We start from the raw sequence: 12,510 nt of genomic DNA on the forward strand, positions 1-12,510 counted from the left end.
TGTGCCCATGTCTCCTCTATTATTGTCTGCACTGAAGACAAACCAGATGTGTTTCTGCTTATAGCAGCTAGTCCTCTAAAGTGTGAATGCAATGGCCAAAAATATTATTCAGGCATAGTTAAACACGGTCACGTAAATCAGCTGCTGTCATGTGTTCAGCATTTCTCATCATTTCCGTAATTTTTGTTCCATTTAAGTTGTTTCTCAGCTTTCTCTGTTCTCTGTTATTTTTGCCTGGTTTTGGATTCTACATATGCAGAAGTGAAAGTGCAATCCCTAGACACAAATGCTGCAGCTGACTACACATCTCCCGGTGAGTTTTTAGCTGTCTGCTAGAATTACATGGATTTAACGAGAGGAGAGCGCTCCTTATTTTCTAAAAGTTTAGTGATATAAAACTGTATGGGAGACAGGAAGATACAATTGTCCGCTTTATATAGCCAGAGGAGGGGGAAGTTGATGTGTTGCCTAATCTGTAACTAAACGCTTATTGGCTTCACTAGCATAGGAAGAAAAGGATCTTACGAGCCAGACCAAGAAACAATCTAGCCCAGCCTCATGTCTCCAACACGGGGAGAAAGTGAACAAGCAGAGATGGATAAGAAGAGGGTAGGCATAGCTGATACCTTGCTGTAACACTTTCACATGCATGCATCTATTCAGGGACTTCCTGAGACAGATGTGTTTCAAATTATGGACCCTCAGTGGATTTCTCTGCTACAAACTTGCCCAGTCTCCTCTTGGTTCTATATACAGTCCTGATTTCTATAATGTCCTTTGATAGGGGAAACCACAGTTCTTTCTGATATCACAAAGAACCAGCTGCATTTCTTTATTCTGAGCTGTCCTCCTACTGACTTCAGCTGAAGTTCTCTGAAAGAGACAGTAAGCCGCCAAACCCCATCCAAGGTTATATATAATCCTCACATAGTCTCTTCTTAGCCATGTCTTTTTCTGCAGAACTCTAGTCTACTACGCCATCATTTACTGCTTCCCGTTTTTGAACCTTTTCCTATATACTTTTTGAAATAGGAGTAGTAGAACTGCATGCACCGTTGAAGATAGAGGCGAATCATGGATTTATAAGATCACAACCTACCTACAAAACAGCAGAGAAAACTGGATGACTGAAAAGCAAAAGAAAACATGTAGGCCTTGCAAGGGATACTTGAATGTAGATATTAGTATATCAATAATAGCTTGACTACAAGAACTTTGGCATTGATGGCCATGGTGGGAGAAGTGTTAGTAGTCTGAGTGTGGTGTGTTTATAACAAGAACTGCTAGTTCTTTGTTTCTAACTTTTGTTGTTGCTGCTGTCTGTCCTAACTTGGTCAAAACCTACCAGCACATTGGTTTGCAAAATACGTAAATCTTGACTTCATTAGCCTGAACTTCCATGCACAACTTACTCTATCCATCAAGTGATTCCTACATCAGGTTCACCAGTCTCCCTCAGAACTGTAATTTATCTTTCTGAATGATGTGCAATTTTTATTTAGAGCCTTCCAAGGGTGACGTGGCAGACAAACATCCCTGATTGTTGTTTGTTTTCCTTCTGAAATAATGCAGCTCTTCACAAGGAACTGCCCCAAAATGGAAGATCTACCCAGTTCTTACTCAGTCAGTCCTGATACAAGTGATTAATTCAGCTTCTTTACTACAGCCTTATCTTCTGAATGCTTCCTGGATAGCTAACAATCCACTGGCCTACAGATCTCCAGCAACACACTTTCTCTTTGTGTGTTTGAAGACACAATGTGTTGGAAACACACGTGCTCAAAACTATGTTTCAGTCTTTTCCTTCTCAGGTTCTTTTCTGTCTAATTGGTTTTTTCTTATAATTTTTGGTCTCCCGGGGTTTGTGATGCTTTCTACTTTCTTCATTTGATGCCTACAGCTTTAGAAAGCTAATGATCTGTTCCCAATAGCTGTGTCAACTTCCTTTTACCTGTTCCCAGATCATTCTGGGAATGTGCGTTGTGCATTGGCCATGTGTTGCCAGGATGCTGTCCTTCAATAAAGTATAGTCTACCTGCACGGATTTAATTCTCTCTCAGCAGCCCTTTTTAGCTTCTTTTTAATAAGCTTCCTGTAGTTCCCCTCTTCTACCCACTAGCACTCTGTTTTTCCTTATGTAGTCTAGTACCATGATGACTCTTCCTTTTAACCATTTCCCCGTATACATGGCATATTGGAAGCCACCTAGGAAGCATCAGGAGATTCAGTCTGGCTTCAGTATGCAAATATAGGCGGCCACAGATTCAACATCTTCCATATCTATGCAGTTATCTGATACCTGAGGATATCTCAGACAACAGAAGCCACACATTTTCAGGTACCTGTCATCTGAGTATTTTAGTCTAGTGTGAAACGTGACAGGTGTTCTCAGCTTTTTATTCAGACTTCTAATATATGTGTAGAGCAGGTATGACATACCTGTAGTTTGCTTCTTAATGTTTTGTTTAAATTACAGTCAGTTTTGCATTTTCTGCTTGACTGTTTTTATACTCTGACCTCACCATTTCCCGAGGACACAGTGGTTTTGAAGTCACACATAATGGTAATATCACACTAAACTGCTCTTTAGCCTGTGTCATCTTCCCTTTCTTCATTTTAAGGGTTACTTAGAACCTTCAGCCGCTGCCAGCTTGCTCTTATTAGTTTCAAAATCTATTTAAAACCTTATAGATGTTGTGTCCAGCAGCCTGACTCCCTTATGGTTAAGATGAGACCTGTTCCTCCAGTGTTTGCACACTCTGCACCAGATGTGTCCCTAATTCCTGAAGAATGAGAAACCTGGATCCTCACTCCATCTTCTCAGCCAGCTGCTAAAATGTTGCCTTTCCATTTTCTCCTCCAGTCCTGCATAAAGTACTCAAACCATTTCTGGAATTTCCACCTTAGGATTCCTGGTCATCAACTTCCTTCCTACAAGCTTCCATTTTTGCCAATAAAACTTCTCTCCACCCTTCCCAGTCTTGTTGGTGCACTAGTGTACCAGTAGATAGTTTGCACCTACCAAATATATTTGTTGATTAGCGCAATCAGCATGTTTTCAGGGTGCAACCATTTCCCGACAAAACCTCCTCAAGCAGAAAACCTGACAGGTCAGAGCTCTTCTTGGGCCCTTTCTTCTTTCAAAGACTGGTTTAAAATCAGTCCAGTTTAATGCTATTCTGACAACTTCTTAGCTTTTCAGTAATTCAAATAGTAACACACAAGTAGACGTGAAAATGAGGTTATGAGACAGAACAGACCAGATATTGACTGCAGTTGGGACAAAGACTCAGGATGGCTTCCTCATTTATCTAAAACTATTTACTTTACAGAGCAGAAGTGATAGCAGCAAAACCCTCAATTTGTTTTTCAGATCCTAGTTGTCACACAGACACCGTAAAGTTCAAAGATAACAGAATGGGTAAGTAAATACTCCAGTAGGTTTGTGAAGCAAGAAGAGATGGAAAGCTCTCCTTTACCTTTTAATTCAGTGTCTAACAAGTCCAATCAGCCACTGATTATTTCTCCTCTCTCAGACCTGCTTGTGGTCTATAACACCCAGCCAGTATCCACTGAGTTGGCAGACTAACGAATATCGCAAGGATCCCCTTGAAGTAAAGCCTGAACAAAAGTCCCTAAACAACAGCCAAAACAGAAAGAGAAAACATTTCAACCCCTCTGAAGAATTTGCTTTGTTAGGGAGTATAACATGGCAGGACCTTCATCTGGTATGTGGATTGGGTTTTGCTTCCATAGTATTTTGAAGGGGCAGATAAGGATCCTAGTGAGCACTTAACTCTAGTATCAAGTGCAGTGGAATTTAACAAAGCATTCTAGGCCATGCAGGAGGGTTCAGGTTGAATGTCTGTCATGGGGGGGAAAAAAAATAAATGTATTTAGCACAAGAATAAACATCAGAAGGGACAGCACTGAAGGGCTTTGCCTAATTCAAATGAGTTGCTTCAGTGTGAGCCTGGAAAGGGCACCTTTAAATGAGGGTGAGGTTCCCAGTTGTTTCCCTAATCTTTATTTTTGCTGTCTGTAGGTAAAAACTGTTGCTCCAGAACATGTGTCGCTGTATCGGCTGCTGTGATAACCCTCCTACTGTTCATAGTGGTGTGTCGCATACTCTCATGTAAGTCCTACTAAAATTGTAATAACTGCAATTAATTTATGACTCTCGTCCACTGACTGACATCTAAGTCATGACCAGTAGGAACAGAAGGCTAGTTTGAAAGCACAGGATAGTAATTTTTAGCCATTCATGGCTGTGAGAAGAAATCCATAAAGGAGTGGAGTGTTTTGAAAGTTTAAAATTCCAAAAGAAAAAAAAAAAAAGCCAAAACCCAACTACAAAACCTTACAATGTTCAAACAATAAATAATTTATCATACAAATGTTTTGAAGAAACAAGATTAGATAATGCCTATTAGTAATGTAATTGTTATCCATGAGACTGTTTCAAGAAGATGATCTTCTATAATGTCACCAAGATGTCCATAACACCAAAAATCTTTAAAGAAATTTGAATAAAACCTGCTTTGAAAGAGATAGCTAAGTCACAACTTAAAGGAATTTGTTTGCACCTTACTTGAATAAAAGTTTAGTACTAGGTCTTGCTGCATATGGATCACTGAGTTCATAGCAAACCTTGAACTACGTAAAAAGATATATTTTTATTTTAGAGATAAAGCAGTCTTATCTCCATTAGGAAAAAATAATAGACCCATGTGATACTTTCCTTTGAATATTTTCGAGGAATCATTTTAAAATTTCAGATACGGTTGCTTGTTTCTTTTCATCCTGCGATAGCCGAGCAAGTTTAAGAGGTTGCCGCAATCAACCACACTCAAATTCCAGAGTTTGCCACCTACTCGGAGGTGCACATGGAGACGGTCTTTGTGAAGACATGCCACAACCTCTGATCCATGGAACTTAAAAAATAAGGTCGGGGGAGGTAATTGTTTTTTTCAAGGTAAAGAGTGAAGTACCGATGTCTGATAGTGCCCTGATCTTTGTAAAATGTAAAATACCACAGGTAGGGCAAAATTTAAAACAAAACAACAACAACAAACAAATACAAAAAAACAAGGTGAAATGCCCAGCTTTTAAGAGAGCTTTAAATCAGGAGTCAAATGAGGGATCACTAGACTTTGATTCAGGTCTGGCTTCAGTTACAGTTACTTTGTTGGGTTCAGTACTGCCTCGGTGAACCAAAATAAATACTCCTAAGAAACTTAAGACCTAGATCAAAACTGAGAAACTAAATCAAATTAGTTTTTAATTTCAATAACATACATTTTTCACTTGTAGTCCAAATGAAAACTGTTGCCATTTTGACTGTTTTATTTCTAAGTTTTAATTTTATATGGGTTTTCCATACAGTTTGGATTTGCCCAATATACTGTTGTTGCTGAACAACTTGCTTAAATGAACTAAACTGTCACTTCTTGACAACGTTCCATCACACAAGAGCTCTGCAGGCCAGAAGACATTTTCCATTTCTAGTTCATGAAAATGACAACAGTTCCACTCAGTGGAACCTGACCAGAAATTTTTACAATTTTTACAGTGGTATCATATTATTTTATTTTCTCCTGAGAGAAAATTTATCTGCTAGTACATAAAAAATTGTCCCTGCAGTTCATGAGCTGGTCTTCCGAGAACAGGCAGATCTGACTTTGCTTCAAATGCTCCTTCACATTAATTAAATTTTGCTCTTTTCTGAAATCAGGGGCTGATATGAAGCCTCAAGATATATGCTTATTAATGAATATATACATGAAAAACATGCTATTTCAAACTGCCATTTCTGTTTTATTTTCCTTGTTGCTCTAGGGATTCAGCAAAAGGCAAAGAAAGCCTTGATGTTCCCACTTAGCATATGACTAAAGCACAATAAAATTCAGTGTTAAGGTGCTCCAATTAGAAAATAACACATTGTTGCTTTGTCAGGTTTCAGTGCTTTTGAACCACTTTCAGTATTGCTGCTGTCTGAATCTATGAGGCAGATTTCAGAGTTAAAGGTGACAATATTCCAGGAGAAAATCTCAACCCATCATTTCTGTGTTGTAAATTGATTTCCATTCAGTAAGAGAATCAGCAGGGTGGCATTCATTTTTGTAATGCATATGAGTATGCATTCACTTCTAATTTTTCAAAGAAATAAATGCTTTAAAATTATGCTAGATAGTTTTAATATCAGTATTTGGTACTATTATACATTATGACTTTGGGGTATCTTTACTAGCAGTACTTCAAGCTTCCACCTACAGGCTCAGGCTATTTGTAAAATCCAGCTGCTTCTAACATGAAATAGTTCTGGTATTGGTTAGTATCATGATTTGGGGAACTGTTTCTGAAGAGTAAATTCTGTTTCTCCCTCTACCAAACATGTGGATGCTTCTTCAGGTTCTCAGTCCTCAGCTTTAACTTCATTATTTCTACCACAAGTATCTGTTTTAATACAAATACAATGCATAGTTTAAAAAAGGCACTCAGACTCAGTAAGACATTATTTTAAATGTTCTTTCTTAGAGCTAATGCTATAAAGGGAGTATAGAAAACACTAGGTCCCTGAGCAAAATTACAGAACAGAGGACCTTGATCCAGTGCTTCTGTCTTCCAGGAAATCAAGCAGAATCATTTCTTAAAATAATATTGTTATTTCACAATTATTTCCTTTCTTCACTCACTGTCTGACTCTGGGCTTACGGAAGGAGCTGATTAATTCTTTGCACTAAAATCGAGATTCATTTACGCCACTGCACAGTTCAGAGTCTTGGGTGGTCTTTGAAACCCTTCTGGACATTTTTGGCAGTAGGGTTTCTGAAACCTTGATGTTCTGTAGATAAAACTGAACCAAGATATATGAGAAGTGATATGTTGTATAAGACAAGTGTACATTTCTTAATTATTAAAATGTTGAGTATGATACTGAATCATTTAATGTAGTATTTGAGGGGATATTTCAGACATTTAGGGGTATTTGTGGTTGCCAGCCAAAAAAGTTCTATATTCTCTTTATGATTGACATAAGGCTAAAAGTTGCTTCATTTAGGCTATGAAAAATTCTCTGAGATGGAGTTGGTAGAAAAAAGATCTCCACATGTTAAAGGCTGGTCTTTTTGTTTCTCACGACAGGCAAAAGTGTGCCTAGGGAAAGGTATTCCCATTCCTGAAAAGCTTTGCCTTGCCAGTATTCTTTGTTTCTCAAGGAAATTATTCACTTCTGCAGCTTTCTTTGGAAACTGAACATCTTATTGGAATAAGATATTCAATTAGTGCACAAATGCTCCTCAGGACTTTTGTCAATAAAAATGTGGCTATAGAAAATACATTGGAAAAAGAGATGCTACATTTATGATAAAACAACCTATTTTTCCCAGACATGGGTACAAGGCAAAAATGGATTCTGTGTAACAGAGGTGCTCATCTCTCTAACTCAATAGTTACTTCTTGTCAGCGTAGTTATGACTACATCCTAGTGTGCTGGACCCCTCTCAAGGTGTCATTCCTATGCACTATAGGGTATTCTGTCTGTAAGTATGCATAGGTACTAGGGGAGTGGTTCTATCCCAAGGAAAGTAAAAGCTCAGGATTGCCACCTTCCTTGTTCATAGTTGCAGTTGGGTGCTTCAGCCTAGTAATCCATCCTTTCATTATCAGTTTTCAGTGTCCAGAAGAGATTAGATGCCACCTAATCTAACTGCCACCCTGCTTCTTTTCCCTCATCTTATTTTTGAGCTTACAGTTTGTAAACAAAGTTCTTCCTTTAATATTCCGTTTCTTTTATAATTTGCCTCTAGTATGTAGTCGGCAGAGATGTCAGTTCTTGTATGCGCTATGCCATTCTGATACAAGTTTCATAGAACTTTCTTAAATTCAATATTTTTTTCTCATTTTATATATTCTTTTTTTAAAAGAAATGTATCAGTTTTGGTTTCAAGTATAAGACTTTTACTCCTATAATTTTTAGTTTAATGTTTCTTTACTGTTATTATTAATCCCTTCATTGTTCATCTCCAAATAACCTCCAGAATGCCTCCCTAAACTCTATTATAGACAATTTAGTAAGTCCCTGTCAGTTGAACTAATAATACCCATTCATGGCATGGGCAATTGTGGCTTTAAAGTTGAGGTTTACTAAGCAGAGAAGCTGGAAGAATATCAAGGTTTTCTTACTGCAACACAGAGCCATCTGGAACAACATAATCCACTTTTAGCCTGCGTCATGATTCAACCCCAACCAGCAACTAAGCACCACGCAGCCACTTGCTCACTCCCCCCTCCAGTGGGATGGAGGAGACAATCAGAAGAGTAAAAGTGCAAAAACCCATGGGCTGCGATAAAGACAGTTGAATAGGTAAAGCTAAAGCTGCTCATGCAAGCAAAGCAAAACATGGAATTCATTCACTGCTTCCCATGGGCAGGCAGGTGTTCAGCCATCTCCAGGAAAGCAGGGCTCCATCACATGCAACACCATTGGGAAGACAAACGCCACCACTCTGAACATCCTCCTCTTCCTTCTCCTTCCCCCAGCTTTATATACTGAGCATGATGTCATATGGTGTGGAATATCCCTGTGGCCAGTTTGGGTCAGCTGTCCTGGCTGTGCCCCCTCCCGTCTTCTTGTGCACCTGGCACAGTGTGAGAAGCTGAAGCGTCCTTGACTATTTAGCAACAACCAAAACATCAGTGTGTTCTCAATATTATTCTCATCCTAAATCCAAAACAGAGCACTGTACCAGCTACTGGGAAGAAAATCAACTGTATCCCAGCCAAAACCAATACAGCCTGTTCACTGTGAGTGATCCTTGAACTCCGTAATTTCAAAAGTAACTGAAGTCTTGACTAAGTTTCTAAACTGATAAAACCAAAGCCCTGAAAAGACAAGAAAAACACATAAAACCCACATGAGCTTCTCAAGTAAAATAACTATAAGCTTAGTTCATCTAAGGCCTCAGCTGCTTTCTTCACCCTCTCAAAACTCCTTCTCCTTTTTCTCTGTGATAAATTCATGCAGTCTAGCTAGTCATCAGATAATAAAAATAAATTTGTAAGCCTGCATCCACAGTCCTTTTTTCTGGGAGTCAGAAGCCTCCCATGGAGCACAAATTCCTCACCACCACTGTGTCAGAAGAAAGAGCAAAATCAAGACTATTTCAGCCTGGGTGTCTGCTTTAAAACCTAAAATGAACTCTTCTGTCTCATTTTGATCTAGGGGAGCAGCACCGTTAAATAAGCTTCCACCTGGGCCACAGGTGTGCTCTCACCCCAGTTGTTAGGGGTAGCAGCAGACAGTGACCGCAGCTCCAAAGCTGTGTGGTAACACGTTTAACCAAGAACAGATTGGCTTGAGCACTGATCTCTCAAAGACAGCTCTTATTTCTTATTGCTATAGTTACACCTCTACTGTACATCACATCTACCGCTTCTCCGAAAATGTGTTGAGCATTTTTTGTTAAATTACAGAATTAGGATCTTCGGAAATCTGCTCCATAGTATGGTACTACAGTTTGGGTTTGTTTGTTTGGTTGGTTTTTTTTAATGGGGGAGCAAAAAGGTGAGGAGTAGGTGTTTTGTGGGATGTGATAGTGGGGGCCAAAGAGGTGAAGAAGAGCTCTGACAGTGTAGGGCAAAATGGTCACCCATTCAAAGCAGCAATTGTATTCTTATTTCCAGACCACCCAACTGCAAGCAGCCCACCTGACTCAAAACCATTCTGTACCACCTGTGAAGACGAACTAGGTAGGTAACTCTCTGTCATTCAAAAGACAGTTTCCAGAAGTCTGTTAGATTGCTTTGGGCAGGGGACAGGGAGGAAGGGGGAGGGAGTGTGTCTGGATTGTGTTCAGAAGAACAAACAAAAAATCTGATATTTCAGGAATAAAAAAACCTTATCCTGTACACTCAGGATGAGCTCTCCAGGCCAGACACATTTCACATTTTCACCTTCTTTAAAAGCAGTGCTTGGTCAGCACTGCATTACTGTTTCAGAGGGAAAAACTGATTGCTCTCTCATGCAGAGGAGCCCAAGGCTAGGTGAACAAACATGAATATAACAATCCCTTTGCTATCACAGCATTGTAGTGAACATGATGGATCAACATCAGTGTGCTGCCTTTCAAATACCCCTCCATTCCTTACATTTTAACTAAGTGCAATTCCCTTTTGCTGTTTAGGAGCAGCTGGATAACCAACCAAACTATACCACGCAGTCTCTGTCTCCCTGAATCACGTAACTTTTCCCAGATCTCTTTGTCTGTTCCTCCCAGTACCCTGCATGGCAATGGAGAGAAATGTCTTTTCAGTAGCATCACTATTGCCATGTTTTGCAGCAGGCAAATAAGACTTTCGAAAAATGAAAGCTGCTTTTTGCCCTGACTACTTATCTTTATCTCCTGAGCAAAGATTTAAAAGGCTGGATAACGTTATCTGTGATTCTGCTTCTCTGACTCACGCCTAGTGACTCATGGGCTGGTATTAGCTACAGAGACTGGCAGGAATCCCTGGTGGTCTGGTGAAAGATATAAGCAGGACCGCACAGGTGCTTTTCTGACTGTAACTTACTGTCTTACCTTTATTTTGTAAGCAGATCCTTTCATTAGTATGAACATGGATTTTTCCACACCCGTTCTTCCCTCCTGCAGGTTGCCCCCAAGGATGGGAAAAAAACAGGGAAAAATGTTACTTCTTTTTTCCAAACCCACAAATAAATGATTGGAATGCCTCCCGTGAAGAATGCAAAGACAAGGAGTCAGACCTGGTGATCATTGAAAACAAGGAAGAACTGGTGAGATCTAAACTCATGGTGCTGCTTCCTGGGTTGCTTCACCTGTATGCCAAAGGGCTGCTGGATTACACTTGTGTCTTCTCAAGTTAGATGCCTTTGTGGATCTTGAATCCACTGTTAGCCATGTACCCCAAGCACCTCTGTATGGTAGCAAACACCTTCACAGTGAGACAAATCTCGGTGGTTGAAGTCTTGCATCTAGAAGCTTCTCTTCCCAGGCACGGTCCCATGGGAAGGAGCAAACCCTCTGCCTGGCTGACTTACATTTTAAAGGGATTTAGCATACAAAGCAAGACCAACAAGTCAAACAGATGCTTATTTGTAAGAGCCATTGCTTTGGCAAAAACTGAAAAATCTTTCCCATCACAATCAGAATAGAAGAGCATCACCAGGTACCAAGTCACATCTGGCTAACTACAATGTATATCTTTAATGTTATCACAGATATATTATTCTATTTAGTCTATTCTGAAGAAGCCTCAGGAAGAGAGATGACATTAAATAAAAACAGAAAATTCGGTCTCTGAAGCTGTGGAGACAGTGTGGCTGGATGCACACTGTACTTTCTGTGTTGGCTCTCTAGCACTAAGCTTTCTGTGTACCACTGGTGAAGAAAATGTCATTTTAATGTATTATCATCATTTGTTTCCTTTCCAGGATTATCTTCGTTCAAAATCAAGAGGTCATTACTACTTACTTGGTCTCACATACTCTGAGAGAGAGAAGAAGTGGAAGTGGATTAACGACATGGAATATTGCACTGACATGTAAGCTTATTCCAGCAAGTCACTGTGATACCATGACCAGAAATAGTGTAAAAAAAACCAAACAAAAATAACACATACGCACACACAAAAACAAGCAAACAAACAAACCACAAGCCACCAAACAAACAGGGGGTACAAGCAAGATTGGGGAAGTGAGTAACAGCAAGATACCAGGGACTGCAATTCGTAGCAACCTGATTCCTTGAAATTCAGGTGTTTCAGCACATCCCTGCGAAAAGTCAAAGGGGGCCTGTAAGTCACATGGGAACACAGGTGTGTCACATCAGGATGGCAAAGAGAGGAAACAGCTGTAGTTCTGGCAGGGAAGGAGGAATCTGACTGGATAGAGTTCAATGGGGAAAGAGAGGACATACCAAGCATGTACAAGAGAGAGCGTGATGTCAGCACCATTGCATGGATGATACCACAGAAGGGAAAAGTCTCTGGATGGGAAAACATGGCCCATGTACTTTTGTTGAGGTCTGGGGAAGAAAATTAAGGAATGGGAAGGAGACTCCAATCCCACTGACAATAATACAGCTTAGCAGCAAGGCCAGGTGCCACTCTGTCTTTCAAGGAAGTGGCACTGACTGTATCTTTCTCTCTCTGTTCAGGTTTACTATAGCAGGAGGTCACACTGACTATTTCTGCGCTGTCATTGGACATGGTAAAGTAGTAACTGCACCTTGCAATGGAGCCTCAACAACACAAAATATGTGTGAAAAAGCTGCAAATATTTCAAGAAGTTTAGAGAAGAGCTAAAAACAAGAGGTCCAGGCAGTAATGTCATCCTCAGCTTCCTGTAAGAATGGCAGATGGGATTTGTCTTACTTTAGCTGCCTAAGTGTCTAGTCAAATGGACTCTTACAGGCTCCCCCTAGACACCTTGCCAAGCCTACATGGTTAACTGCTCTTTCCAGTTGCCTGGGAAATAAATATTTTAGAGTT

The 12,510-nt window shown here is 39.9% G+C and overlaps 1 protein-coding gene across 1 annotated transcript; it reads left to right on the top strand.

The window, feature by feature from the left end:
- Window positions 1-273: 273 nt before the first annotated feature.
- On the top strand, window positions 274-12,454 carry LOC309439449 (C-type lectin domain family 5 member A-like). The gene is made up of 8 exons (XM_082052056.1): window positions 274-313; window positions 3,374-3,421; window positions 4,046-4,135; window positions 9,685-9,750; window positions 10,469-10,549; window positions 10,653-10,795; window positions 11,453-11,562; window positions 12,177-12,454. The coding sequence occupies exons 2-8, from the start codon at window positions 3,418-3,420 to the stop codon at window positions 12,322-12,324; spliced, it is 642 nt and encodes a 213-aa protein (XP_081908182.1). The 5' UTR covers window positions 274-313; window positions 3,374-3,417; the 3' UTR covers window positions 12,325-12,454.
- The last annotated feature ends 56 nt before the right edge of the window (window positions 12,455-12,510 follow it).

The sequence above is a fragment of the Streptopelia decaocto genome (assembly GCF_964273445.1).
Source record: "Streptopelia decaocto genome assembly, chromosome: 1".
Taxonomy (NCBI): Eukaryota; Metazoa; Chordata; class Aves; order Columbiformes; family Columbidae; genus Streptopelia; species Streptopelia decaocto.

What these genes read in the sequence shown, in the direction of transcription:
- LOC309439449 (XM_082052056.1), top strand. An exon ending in TTGAAAACAAGGAAGAACTG is followed by an intron (nt 10,796 to 11,452) that starts GTGAGATCTAAA and finishes TTTCCTTTCCAG; the next exon opens with GATTATCTTCGTTCAAAATC. An exon ending in ATGGAATATTGCACTGACAT is followed by an intron (nt 11,563 to 12,176) that starts GTAAGCTTATTC and finishes CTCTCTGTTCAG; the next exon opens with GTTTACTATAGCAGGAGGTC.